This window comes from Hipposideros armiger, unplaced genomic scaffold (genome assembly GCF_001890085.2).
Source record: "Hipposideros armiger isolate ML-2016 unplaced genomic scaffold, ASM189008v1 scaffold_164, whole genome shotgun sequence".
Classification (NCBI taxonomy): Eukaryota; Metazoa; Chordata; class Mammalia; order Chiroptera; family Hipposideridae; genus Hipposideros; species Hipposideros armiger.
Window position 1 is genome coordinate 424,523 of NW_017731514.1, and position 13,761 is coordinate 438,283.

Below are 13,761 nucleotides of genomic sequence, written 5' to 3' on the forward strand. Positions count from 1 at the left end.
CCTCCCCCCTCTTCCTTCATTAGTGTTCACACTTGGACCCCCTAAACATGGGCAGGGGTGAGGGCGAGGAGGGCTTTACTGAGCATGTGCTACATACACCGAGGATCAACCTTGACCCCAGCTGAACCCCCAAACGCTCCTGCTCTGCCTTCCTGGGCCACAGATGAGGGTGCCAGGACTCAGACAGCTGTGGGGCTTGGGCAGCTGGCAGAAGGGTGGAGCTGGGTATTGCAGGCCCAGCCTGCCAGGCGTCACCCCCCCACCCCCCACCCCGAGAGCATGTGAGATGCTTGTGGCCCTCACTTTCCCTCTTTCCCTGGGGACCCTTCAGCGTCCTCTTCTGTGAAATGGAGGGGGGCGTGCTGATGAGCCTCAGCTCTGGACCACGAAAGCGTGCGGCCACCCAGCCCCCCACAGTGCTGGGACAGGTGGGGCTGAGCAGGTTGGTGTCCCGCTGCCCAGGTGGCCCCCAGCCCAGTACTCGGGATCCCCTCCCCGGCACCCACCCTCCCTCACTCTCGTCTCCCTCGCACCCACAGGCAGCTGCTGAAGACGGAGCTGGGGTCCTTCTTCACGGAGTACCTGCAGGTGAGTGGTCTTGCCCTCCAGCCAGGCTGGGACGTTTCCCGAGCTGGCCAAAAAGGCCAGGGTCACCTACTATCGGCGGACATACGGAGCACTAGGTTCCGAGGACTCGGCCGCACCGTGAATCAGTTTCCCCACCTGGCCACTGCTGTGGTTGTGACGATTAAATGATAAGACCCAGGCGAAGTCCTCGTCCTATGTCTGGTCCCTGGTGAGACGGGTGGTTTTGTTATTAGGCGTCCACCTTCTGGAATGTCAGTGCGGGCCCCCAGATGTCCGTGTGTGGGTCATCTCTGCCAGCCCTGCTGGTGCCCTGAGCCACATGGTGTCAGCGTCCCTGAGGCGCCCCTGTTCCAGGTGCGGCAGCACTTGACATTCCTGGCACCCCATGTGGCCAGCGGGCCTGCAGAGCACATGGGAACCTGGGGCTCGGGGAGGCGACAGGACCTGCCGAGGTCACAGAACCAGGGAAGGGTGGCGTGGGGACATTCTCGCACCAGGTGGCGTGGGGACATTCTCGCACAGGCTCGGAGCCAGGTGCCTGGCCTGCCTGGGGAGGGTCCTCGGTTCCCAGGGGTTGCGGGTTGGCTGTGTAACATATTTACCGAAGTGTGAGTCATGTACCGTACAGAGCACCCATTTAAAGTGTACCATTTAGTGGTTTTTAGTATATTCACAGTTATGTAACCATCCCCACTATCTAATTCCAGAACGTTTTCATCACCCCAAAAAGAAGCCCTGCATTTATAAGCAGCCCCCATTCCCCTCTCTCCAGCCCCTGGCAACCACCAGTCTGCTTTCTGCATCTGTGGATTTTCCTGTTCTGGGCATTTCACATCAATGGAATCTCACAACATGGATCCTTCTGTGTCTGGCTTCTTTCACTGAGCACAGTGTTTTCGAGGTTCACCCGTGTTTAGCGCGGGTCGGTGCTTCACTCGTTTTGGCAGTCGAATAATATTCCATTGTCTGGACGTACCCATTTTGTTCGCCCATTTGTCCGTGGGCGGGCACTGGGTCGTTTCCCCCTCTTTGCTATTGCAAATGGTGCTGACACCACATGGCGTCCTTCTCGGCCGATACCCAGGGGAGCGTGCACGGGGCCTGCGGTTTGAGCCTCGTGTTAGTGATGGGAGTTCACAGACCAGCCTTCAGTGAGCTTGGACTTCTGGGGCCCTGCCTGCCAGGACCCCCGCGGGGCACCCATGAGGCAATGACCATGTCTCTGTACCTTTCAGAACCAGCTGCTGACAAAAGGCATGGTGATCCTAAGAGACAAGATTCGCTTCTATGAGGGTGAGTCTGGCAGCCTGGCGGCCGGGACCGTGTGCCAGATCACACTGCTTGCTGGCATGGCTGCTGGGCATTGGTGGCCAGTGCCATAGATGGTGGTGCCACAGGGGTGCCCTTGGGAACCCTGGCACTGCCAGCCTTGCCTGGGCCCCCAGGGTTCTGGGTGGGTGATCTCTCTTGATTGAGGGAGCTTAGGAGGGGCAGCAATGATGCCTCAGGGCAGCAGGGCTGAGATCTGACCCCAGGAGGGGACCTGGTCGGGGAGAGCATCTGCCCCTCACTTGCTGGAGCCCAGGAGAGCTGAGAGATGTTGGAAAGAAGGCCCCTGCTTTTCCCTGCTGCCCACAGCAGCCTGGGGGGACCTCTGCCAGGATCTTGGAGGGCTGGAGGGGAACTGGTTTAGGGCAGAAGTTGCCCTGATTTGCCCGAGGGAAGAGTCTGGCGCAGGGAGCTGCCGCCTGGGTGGAGGCAACTGATGCGGGTTCCCTGCCGGGCATCGTCGGTGGGTTTTCCCCTTGAATGCTCACACCCACCCTGTGAGGCCTTTGGGTCATCATTCCTGTTTCACAGCTGGGGAACAGCGCAGGGATGATGGGTGATTTATCCGTGACCACACCGCTAATAAGGAGTAGAGGTGACATTCGAGAGGCAGCCTGACTCCAGAGCGCACACCCTTTGCTCTTCTAGGGGCCCAGCTGGCCTCTGCCCGGCTCCGGCCTCAGCAGGTAGGGGAGGGTCATGACCAACTGCTATCTTCCTCCAGGCCCTGAGTCTCAGCAGGGCGGGCCCGGTCCCGGCACTGTCAGGCTCCCAGTGTCATGGCCCCTGGGGCGACAACCAAAAGTGTGTGCCTTCCCGCAGGAGTGAATTGGCGGAGAGAGAAATCAAATTATAGGAGGACCCAGCTCAAACTGATATGTATTTGCTAAGGGCCTACTGTGTGCCAGGCCTGTGCTGAGTTCGGGTTCCATGAACATTTGTTGAGCACCTACTATGCACTGGGCACATTCTTACTCTGCCAGACTCTGTCCTGACTCCGCTAACTCACTGGATCCCCCAGCAACCCTGTGAAGGAGATGCCATTGGTGTAGCCACGGCACACATGGGGAAACCGAGTCACGGAGGAGGTCAGTCACCTGCCCAGGCCACGTGGCTGCTACGTGGCAGCCTGGCTCCCGAGCCCACACTCCTCTCTCTGCTGCTCCAGCTCCCTCCTCGAGTCCTCACTCTGACCCTGGGAAGAAGGGAACGGTAGCCCATCTCACGGAGGAGACGGGCCTGGCGGCCTGGCCTGCTCTCGGAGCGGTGTGTCCCCACTTCCTTCCCCACCTTCTCTGTGCATGTTGGATGGAGCTGCTGAGGCGGGAGCCTGAGAAGGGCCGTAAGAACCTCAGACGTGCGGGCTGGGAGGCACAGGCCACTGGGGATTCTGCAGCCGGCTTCCTGGAGGAGGCAGCACCTAAGCCCACAGGACAGGGCGGTGAGGATTTGGCACCTGGTGGAGACACCCTCCTACGTCCCCCTCCTGACTCGGCGCATTCCGGCAGTGCCTGCACCTCCCACCAGCTCCAGCTCAGGGGAGCTGGGATCATCGGAGAAGGGAAGCTTTGTGTGGCTTGCTGGAGACCTTCCCACAGAGGCTGTGTCCACCAGGCCACCCAGCAGGGATTGCCAGCCCCGTCCAACCTCCTCAGGCCTCAGGGACAGTCACAGAGCCCCAGGCTGGAGGCCAGAGGGCCTGGTATCCAGTTCTCATCCAGCCACAGACGCGTCATTTCCCTCTGGTCTCAGTGTCCCCATCTTAGCACTGTGGGGCAGCACAGGCTCCATCCATTTGCTCAGTACATGTCAGGCCCCAGGTGGCCTCTGGGGACCTGGGAATAGAGGAGACCAAGGCCCTGCCCAGGAGGGGCTCACAGCTAGTTGGGGACACAGACATGGACCAGATGGTGAAAGTACGTGATGAATGTCAAGGTGAAGTGAGCCCCGGGAAGAATGGATTGGTTCCACATTGGCAGTCCAGGAGGGCTGCATGGAAACAGTGGCCCTTGAATAGGGCCTCAAATTGAGATCTGTTCAGGAAGATGTCTGGCCCCTTTCAGCCTATGCAGTGGGAACAGTAACTGACCCCACACCCTGAGGGCAGCCTCAGAGCCTTGCCCTTCTGCCTGCCACCCGAGTTTGGATCCCAGGAAGAGCTCTTCCTTGAGACTGCTGCCAATGGCCAGCCATGCCCTCAACCCATGCCTCTGCTGCAGGGGGCGGTGGCCCCTGTGGGGTGGCCCCAGGCCCTTTCCACCTGTCCCCTCTCCGACCTCTGTGGAGGCCCAGGCACTGCGGTCATCACTGTCCCTGGGGTCTCCCCAAGACAGACTGAGACTTAAGCCAACATCAGCACTCAGAAAAGGAAGACCAGCCTACCCCCAGGCGAGAACTGGCTCTGGGCTGCCGGCGGCACGTGGGTCCTGAGTGTCGGCAGGGACACGGCTCACATGTCATCGTGCCAACAGCCAGCACTTGAACACCTGCTCCGTGGCAGCTTTCAGGCCCTGCGCGTGTGGGACGTTACTGTGCTCACTTTACGGAGAACCACTCAGAGGCTCAGGGTGCGGGACTTCTTGGGGTCCCACAGCGAGGCCTCTTCAGCCCAGTGCCGCCTGACTCGACCCTGGCGCCTCCAGACCACAGTCCCCAGCAGAGAGCCTGGCCGGCGGGTGAGGCCCCGCTTCCTGGCCTTGGTCAGCATGCGGCTCTGGCCGGACCTGGACTCCGCGTTTTACAACATATGCTGTCCGCTGCGTTTTTGCCTCAGGAGCTGGAGAATGTCCTGTGCTCAGTAGACACTGGCCTGGCCCAAGCCCAGGGCCACCCCACAGCAGGCCCAGGGAACTGAGCAGCCTTTCTTCCTGCCAGCACCGGCAGGACCTGAAGGGACCTTTGTGTTCAGGCAGAGCCTCTCAGGCAGCAAGCACCCACCCGTCCCGCCGCAGACCCAGGTTCGCCCCCGGAGAGGACCGGGAACTGACCACTTGGCAGGGAGCCTCAATGCCAGTAGACAGGCCAAGCACCGAGGCTGGACCCCCCTCACCGCCGGCTGGGTTGGACTGGGCCTCCCGTGACTGGCCTTGCCAGGCTCCCCTCCCAGAGCCCCAGCACCTACACAGACCTGGGGACTTTACAAGGTGGGGGGAGTGGGGCCCAAAGCCCAAGGAGAGTGAGGAGAAGAGAGGCCGAGGCCCTTGTCCAGCCCCCTCGTTCCCATGGAAACCTCCAGCGGTCCGGCGTGAGCAGTGCATTCTGGGAGGCCAGCCTGCATGGGGCACTTTTTCCTCTTCACCCGGAGACACCCACCACACCCCGTTTTGCTCGTCTGCCGATTGCTAGTCTGGCTTCCAGGTGGAGGTCTTGGCAACATGTACCAGGGTCTGCTTATCCCAGCCCCAGAGCCCTTCATCCCAACTCGGCTCTTGCAGTGGAAGGGCTGAGGGTTCAGCACTTTGTATTTCCTGGAGGAGCCCAGAACCAGCTTGGGGGCACCTCAGCTATCCCCATCCCCCAGGGGCTGTTCACCTTGAGGATGGCACTGTTCCTTCCCACGGCCGGCAGAAGTACCTACAGAGCTTGTCCAGATGCCTGCTTTCCGCACCTACTTTTGTGCTTCATGCACCAAGGATGTCAGTCAATCTGGCAAACCATCCTCCTAAATCAGCTTGGATAACACTTCCTCCAGGAAGCCTTCCCTGCCTGACTCCACCTTCTCTCCCCTCTCCTACCTGGGACACATTGCTGCTGTTAGACATGGTCTCACTGGCTCCCCAGATCCCACCTCAGGCAGCCTGGGGTGACAGGGACCCAAGCCTGAGAGAGAGAGAGAAAGGAATCTGAACCTCAGAGGTTTAGTCTCTTCATCTGCCCAGTGCGGTCACCTGTCACCATTGTCCTCATAATTGCTGTTCAGTGTCCTGTTTCCCTGTCATGTGATAGGACTGGGGTTATTTGGGGCTCCACTGGGTCCCCTTTGTCAGGCCTGGCACTGTGTAGGTACTCTAAATGTCTGTGAGAATGACAGACAGCTGGTGCGTGGGCACGGAGGAGGAGGATGGACGGCTGGACGGATGGATTCCTCAGCTGCTTGGCGGGGTCCTCAGGTGAATCAGATGAGACAGGATGTGTGCTGGAGCTCCTGTTGGGGGCGCACCTGTGCGGGTCTGGCATGTGGGCAGGCCCGGGAACTGGTAGCTAGCACTCACCAGCCCCCTGCACCAGGCTCTGTGTAGGTGGGCGGGCCCTTACTGTCCCGTTTTATTGATGGGGAATCTGAAGCACAGGAAGGTTAAGCGGTGGGTACCAGGCCACAGACTCTGTGCCGTTGATCTCGGGGCTGGGGGCCTCCAGAGCCGGCCCTCAGCTCCTGCGTCCTGCAGACAGGAGCGGTGACTTCTGGGAGGGCACGGAGTGTCTGCCGAGCCCATTTGGGCTGGGCCATGACAGCTCCCTGTTCCCACAGGACAGAAGCTGCTAGACTCGCTGGCAGAGACGTGGGATTTCTTCTTCAGCGACGTGCTGCCCACGCTGCAGGCTATCTTCTACCCCGTGCAGGTAAGTGGCCCTGCAGCCATAGGACCCCTGGGCACAATGATGGCCCTCGCTGGCCTCGCTCCAGACTGCCCGGCCTGTCACAATACCTGGGTGACGTCCCTGGATCTCTCAGAGCCTGTTTCCCACCCACAGGATGGAAATAAGGACAGCTCCTTCCTAAGGACTCTGTAAAGCGCAAAGTAGGGCATGCCCAGCACATAGTAGGGGCTCTGTGTGTGACAATAACCCATTTCTTGCCTGAGGGTCAGTGGGTCCATCCCTCTGTATCTGGCCCCAGAAATGGGGAATCTCAGTGACACCAGCAAGTGGGGCGCAGCATTCTGTGTCTGTAGGGCAAGGAGCCGTCGGTTCGCCAGCTGGCCCTGCTGCACTTCCGGAACGCCATCACCCTCAGCGTGAAGCTGGAGGACGCACTGGCCCGCGCCCACGCCCGCGTGCCTCCCGCCATCGTGCAGATGCTGCTGGTGCTACAGGTGGGTGGGGCCTCAGGAGGCCGCCGCTTACCCGCGTCGGGGGCGTCCGTGGGCGAGGCTCGGGCAGGTGGTGTGTCTGGAGCCAGGGTCCCCGGAGGCAGAGCCTGAGGTGAGGATTTGAGTCCACTGACTTACTCACGGGGATACCTGTGAGGGAGAGTGAAGCAGGAGAGGACAGGAGGAGTTGGACAAAAACGGGGGTTCGGGAGAAGGCTGGCCTCAGCCTGGTACCACAGGAGCCCAGGAGTGGGAAGAGGACCAGAGCTGTCCCTTGGGGGCTGTGGGCTGCCTGCCCCCACTCCCCACAGTGATTCCAGACATTTCCAGTGCAGATGGTTTTCATCCATGAGGGCAGTTCTCGGGAGGGGACAGCTGGGAACTCTTGGCAGCCACACACCCAGCCGTGGGGAGGTGAGTGGCCCTCCCAAGATGGGATCTGATGGGCCACCAGCAGCCTCCACTGCAAATTAGGCCTTTCTGCAAACATCCTGAGCCCTGAGGTGGGCACAGCACTCTACAGTTTGCTGGCTTATGTCATAGGACCAGGGTAGGCACCGTCAGCTGCCCTATTTTACAGGCCGGGAAACAGTCCGCATCAGGAGCCGCCAATCAGGCCAGGGTCCTGGCCTCCCCCAGGTCTGACCAGCCCCGAGCCTTGTTCATTGTTCTGAATGCCCCAGGCACATGGAAATCCTGCTAAATTTGGGTCTGGGACATGGGTCCTGGGGCCCAGAGCAGCCACTGAAGATTCCAGAGCAAGGAAGGGGCCGATGAATGGGGAGGGTTGGAGGATCAGGGACTGTGCTGGGTGGGAGCTGTGGTCATCCTGGAAACTACATATAAGGATGCCAGGCCGATTTCAAGGGGTTTCCGGTCAGACCTGGCTGGGTTGAAGCTGGGGGCCTTGAGGGACTTTGTTTCTCAGTCTCTTTTTTCATCTGTGTGATGGAGTAAAACCACCTACCTGACAGGGCAGGCTCACAGACAACAGGAAGAAATCGGATATAAAGCCCCCCAGGTGCTCCTTACAGCAGGCAGCCACAGGACGGGGGCCAAGGAGTAAGGTCCTACCTTGAGCCCATGAGCAGCACCTGGGTGGTGGCCACGCTAGGGGGTTGCTGTCCCCTAGTGGCCGCGGTGTCTCATGCAGCTTCCTGGGCTTGGCCCATTGCCCGCCAGACTGTCCTGCCCCTAGTGGGTGCGACCCCCAACCACAACCCTTTGCCATTGCATCACCCGCCCCCCACTTAATCCCCGCCCATGCTTTGAATGGCCTTACCCCAGCCCCTCTGTGAACTTGTCTCCACTGTTTTCCAGTCCCAAATGGATCTGAAGACAACAGCTGCTGGTCAGTGTGTTTTGAGGGCCTACTGTGTGCCCTGTGCTTCACCTGCAGAGTCACAGTTCCTTTTCACTGGGTCTCAAAAGCCAGGAAACAGCCTTGCATCTCAGTGCACACAAGTAATGCGTAGCCTGGGCCCCCATTTCCTCACCGGACTTCATAAACAAATTGTGGGAATGAAATGGCTTGAAGTTCGTGAAGGGCCCCAGACAAGTCAGCGGTGTCACCCTCACCAACATCACTGTTGCTGGGGGCAAAAGGCAGTTTCAGGGAAATCGGGGGTCCTTCATGTTCATCTGGATGACTTTCGGGGACACCCATGGAATCCCACCTTGTCCAAACAGCTGGGTCCATGGGGTCTGTAGTGATGTTTCCTCTGTCATTTCTCATCGTAATTTGTGTCTTCTCTTTTTTTTCCTTATGTTTTCCTGTCTAGAAGCTTACAGATTTTATTGATCTTTTCAAAGAGTCAGGTTTTGATTTCTCTGTCGATTCCTGTTTTCAATTTCATGGACTTCTGCTCTGATTGTTATTTCTTCTGCTTACTCTGAACTTAATTTGCTCTTCTTTTTGTAGTTCCCTAAGGTGAAAGCTTAGATTATTGATTTTAGATCTTTTTCTCTTCTAATATAGCCATTCAGTGCTATACATTTCCCCCTAAGCACTGCTTTCAATGCAGTTCATAAATTTGGATAAGTTATATTTTCATTTACTTCAAAATCTTTAAAACTATTTCTTGAGATTTTTATTTTGACACGTGTTATGGAGAAGTGAGTTTAATATCCATGTATTGGGGGATTTTCTGGTTATCTTTCTGGTTTATCTTACTGGTTCCTGGTTTAACTCCATTGTGGACTGAGAGTAGACATTGTATAATTTTGGGTTGGTTTTTTTTTTTAATCTGTTAAGGTGTGTTTTACTGCCCAGAATGTGGTATATCTTGGCAAATGTTCCCTATGAGCTTGAGAATGAGTGTTATTCCATTGTTGGATAAAGTAGCCTGTAGAAGTCAGTTACATCCAGTTGATGGATGGTGGTGTTCAGTGCAGCTGCGAGTATGTCTGTACTGATTTTCTGCCTGCTGGATCTGTCTGTCTCTGAGAGGGGTGTTGAAGTCTCCAACTAGGGTAGTGGATTTGTGTTTCTCCTTGCGGTTGTATCAGTTTTTGTGTCACATAGTTTGGTGCTGTGTTGTTAGGCGCACGCATGTTAAAGATTGTTACGGCGCCTTGGAGAATCAGCCCCTTTATCATTATGTAATGACCTTGATCCTTGTTACTTGCCTCTGTCGGGAGTCTGCCCTGTCTGAAATTAACAGAGCTACTCCTTCTTGCTTCTGGTCAGTGATAGCCTGGCGTAGCTTTCTCCTCCTCTTCCCTTTTAATCTACATGTGTCTTTGTAGCTTACATGGATTTCTTATAGGCAGCATAGAGTTGGGTTCTCTTGATGTCTCAAACTGCCATTGAACACTAACCTGAGTGTATCTTCTCCCTTAACCAACTCACAGCCCCTTGAGGAGTGATGTCAATCATTCATTCATTCATACATCATTCATTCAGCAAGCACTCACAAAAAGCCTGTTGAGTGCTGGCCCTCTGCCAGGGGTGCTGGGGACACAGAGTTTGACCCCTGATCAGCAAGACCAAGGCTGTCCTTGTGGGCAGCCTCATTCCTCAGGCTTTGGCTCCGATGAAACTGGAGGAAGCAGAGATCATGCAAAGCCCTGGATGAGGGGGGGTGTCAGGGAGACGCTGGATGAGACCTGGCAGGAAAAGGAGCATGGAGCACATGATGCAGAGTGGCAGCTGTTAGATGGACAGGCATTGACTGCCGAGCTTGGATGTGGACCCTGGCCTGGCCCCGTGGGGCAGCCTTTCCTGCGGACAGCACTCCACGGGACGAGGGTGTGAGGGCAGGGGCCCCAGGCGAATTTCCCTGCAGGACTTGCCAGAGCCCCTGGGAAGCCAGTGTGCGGGGGACTCTCCTAAGGGGCAGGGTGCCCCACCTCATCTGGCCACGGGGCTCTTTTCCACAGAGCACCATGGTGCAGTGGGCCGTGGGCAGCTGTGGAGGGTGTCAAAGCAGGAGTGTGACCCGGGGGCTCCAGCTTGAGAGAAGGCTGGAAGGGAGTCGGTGGGCACTGTCCTGGGGGCCAGGGCCCCGTGGGAATGGGAGGAAGGATGGGCCGTTTTGGGGGTGCCTTTGAGCTAAGCCAGCTGGGTAAGGGAAACGGAAGAGGCTGTGCTCTGACCCTCCTTCCGTCTCGCAGGGCGTGCATGAGTCCCGGGGCGTGACCAAGGACTACCTGCGCCTGGAGATGCTGATACAGAAGGTGGTGTCACCCTACCTGGGCACCTACGGCCTCTACTCCAGTGAGGGCCCCTTCACCCACTCCTGCATCCTGGGTAGGGGTCTCCTGGGCCTTGGGTGGGAGTGGAGTGACCACTGGGCCCATCCATCTCTGCCCAGGGGCCCAGGCCTCCCAGTGAGCAGGCCATGTGCTGAACTGGACCCTGGACTCACAGAGATGGGTCGCCTGGGGTCCCTCCTCCAAGGGCTGAGGGGACCCAGTGGGCAGACACCATACGTGGTGATGTGATGACTCCCCTGAGCCCAGCAGCGGCCTCTGCGTCCCTGAGGAGGTCAGGAGTTGCCCAGGCAAAGGACGCAGCACGTGCCGGAGCGCCAGCAACCCTGGTGCATTTGGGGAATCACAGGAGAGGGACGAGGTTGGGGGATGGGCGGGATGGGCGTCCTGGGGCTGACTGGCATGTCCGCACAGACCAGCCACGTTGGTCCTTTAATAGATGGCCCGTTGGTTTATTCCGCAATATAAACAGCACCAGCACCTGTTCTTGGTCCTGGAGGCTCAGCAGAGACCAAGCCCCACCCTCCTAGGCTCTTGTCTGCCAGGGGAGGCAGGCCAGTGAGTGCACAGTCCCCAGATAAGTCCCCAAGGTGACCTGTGCCCAGGTGACATGAGGCCATGGGCAGGGAGCTGAGAGAAGGCCAAACTGGGCGATGACTGCCAAGCTGAAGGGCCAAAGAGTCAGGCCTGGGAAGAGGTACAGGAAGGGCACCCAGACCGAGTGGCTCACCCACCCGCTGGTGTAAAATGCACCTACCAGGCATGGCTCAGCTCGGGTGCGTCCTCGGCAGCTAGAGCAGAACTTTGAGATGCCCGGGCTCCATGCGGCCCTGGATGACCCCGTACCCGCTGCGGGGTGAGGAGGAAGCCTCTCACCTCTGGTCCAGGAAAGGTCTCTGAGCTGCTCACCAAGCTCAGTCCTGCCACCTGGTGGTCACTGTGAAACTGCATGGTCCTGAGTGGGAGCCTGAATCTTGCCCCCACGCGGCCTCGGCCACCGCTCCCATCCTCTGTGACCCTCCAGGGGCTCCCGCCACACTGTGAATACAACCCCAGCCCTGACCGCACTTGGAAGGGCCTCTGGTGGATTTGTCCCCACCACACACATACTAGGACTTTGGCTCTGAGGACAGGGGTTGTGTCTGCCCAGGAAAGTGCTGGCACATAGCAAGCGTTAAGGTCTGTTGACTTTCCGCAGGTAGGGAGACGGAGGCACGTACACAGGTCACTAGCAAGGTACACACTTGAACCCCGGCGGCTGACTTGAGCCCCTCCAGCCCCCACCTGTCCAGGCTGAGAGGCTGGAACGGAGGAGACGAGGGTGGCCGGTGTCAGAGCTGCGTCCCTCTCCCCCACCGGCCAAGCCGCCCCAGCAGGAGGGTGGTGGGGCTGGACCCAGGATCCGTACCAATCGGGCCTTTGCGGTAGCTGCCCCTTCATGCAGAGCTAGGTGCACAGTAGGTGCTCACTGTAGGAGCTGCCTGGCATCTGGCTGAAGGACGGGCCTGAAACACCCAGGTACCTAGGGCAGCCGAGTAGCCGCCCCATCTGCGTCCCCTGACCTCGCGTCCCTGACGCCCATCTGTCTCTGCAGAGAAGCACTTCCTGCGCCGCTCTCGCTCGGGGGACATCCTGGCCAAGAACCCGGTGGTGCGTTCCAAGAGCTACAACACACCGCTGCTGAACCCCGTAGCGGAGCACGAGGCCGAGGGCACGGCAGCCGGGGGCACAGGCATCCGCAGGCACTCCGTCTCCGAGATGACGTCCTTCCCGGACCCCCAAGGCTTCGCCGACGTGCCCAGCCAGGGCCCCACGGGGGACTTCAGAGCCTCCCCGGGCCCCCAGTCGGGGCCCTGCCCCAGCAGACTGTACCCCCCGACGCAGCCCCCTGAGCCTGGCCCAGGAGGCCTGGCCCACAGCTCCCCGCCCTCCTCCAGCCCCGAGAACCTGGTGGACCAGATCCTGGAATCCGTGGACTCGGATTCTGAAGGCATCTTCATTGACTTTGGCCGTCGCGGTGGCTCTGGTGCCTCAGAGCCTGAGGGGGTCGGGGGCCGGCAGAGCATCGTGTGAAGGCCTTGCGTTTGGACTGAGCCCACGTGTGTGCCTGTGCTGCGTGCGTGTGAGCGAGCGAGCGAGAGTTTTTTACTCTGTCCTGTCCAGTCCCCAGTCAGCCTTGGCCACTTTGGCATTTCCCTCTTTGTTGGAAAAACCATCGATGCCCGAGCACCGCTCCGTTCTGGGGTGTCTGCGCCAGCATCATCACCTGCATCACGCAGGTCACCAGGCACACCGGTCAACCTCCTGTGTGTGAAGCGGGCATCACCACTCCCTCCACCCCCCGGCCTGCCCCGGCCCCCTCACGTCTACACCCACAGAGACTATGAATCTGGTGGCATGGCCAGGTCCCCACAATGGCCCCCAGAGCCACGGGGGTTGGTAGCAGACCTGCCTGCCCCTCCCCCACCCACCTCAGGCCATAGCGTGTCCTGCAGGTGAGTCTGCCCCAGACCCTCCGAGCAACCAGCCTTCACTCTGCCAGGGGTGGCCGTGGGCAGGAAGAAGGTGGAATAAAACTTGTCTGCCCTGCTCCCGAGCTCGTGTCATACCAGTCCCCACAGCTGTCCTGCAGGGTCCTTGCCCTCAGAGACCTTCCCTGGGCCTTGCCTCCCCACTCCTGGAGGGACAGGTTCCTGTTACCCAGTTTCTCTGTTCCATCCTGACTGAGGGGCCCGGAGACCCCAGAGGGGGAGCTAGAAAACCCGACAGCCTCTCAGGAGCCCCTGGGACCCTGTGGGGTGCAGGCCGGGTGTGGGTCACTGGCCCTGGGCAAGGGGGGGTCTGGCCCCTGCCTTTGCCCCCAGCAGAAGCACTGGGGCCTAGGAGGGAGGCAGGACCTGTTTGATCCCCACCGCCACCCTGCTGGGAAGGGATGGGTGACACCTCTTACCACCCCTGCAGCCGTGTGACCTCTCCAGCTGTGGGCTCCAGTTCTGAACCTTGCCGTGGGAAGGCTCACTGGCGTGTCCCCATGGTGGCGTTAGTGCATTTGCCAAGCATTTGCCAAGAGCTAGTCTTTCCGTCTTATCCCTCAGACACA

General features: G+C 59.1%; 1 protein-coding gene across 5 annotated transcripts in view; it reads left to right on the forward strand.

Moving 5' to 3' along the window:
• The window catches only part of PRR5 (proline rich 5), a 49,210-nt gene extending 35,953 nt beyond the window's left edge, over positions 1 to 13,257 (forward strand). For 4 of the 5 annotated variants that reach the window (XM_019651710.1, XM_019651709.1, XM_019651711.1 and 1 more), the window contains 6 exons: positions 540 to 588; positions 1,824 to 1,881; positions 6,386 to 6,477; positions 6,810 to 6,950; positions 10,563 to 10,698; positions 12,256 to 13,257. In XM_019651710.1, the coding sequence (XP_019507255.1) occupies positions 540 to 588; positions 1,824 to 1,881; positions 6,386 to 6,477; positions 6,810 to 6,950; positions 10,563 to 10,698; positions 12,256 to 12,734 (955 nt within the window). In that variant the 3' untranslated portion in view covers positions 12,735 to 13,257. Of the gene's footprint in view, positions 1 to 331; positions 443 to 539; positions 589 to 1,823; positions 1,882 to 6,385; positions 6,478 to 6,809; positions 6,951 to 10,562; positions 10,699 to 12,255 lie in introns of all 5 variants that reach the window. The other variant, XM_019651708.1, reaches the window with a different exon arrangement.
• The last annotated feature ends 504 nt before the right edge of the window (positions 13,258 to 13,761 follow it).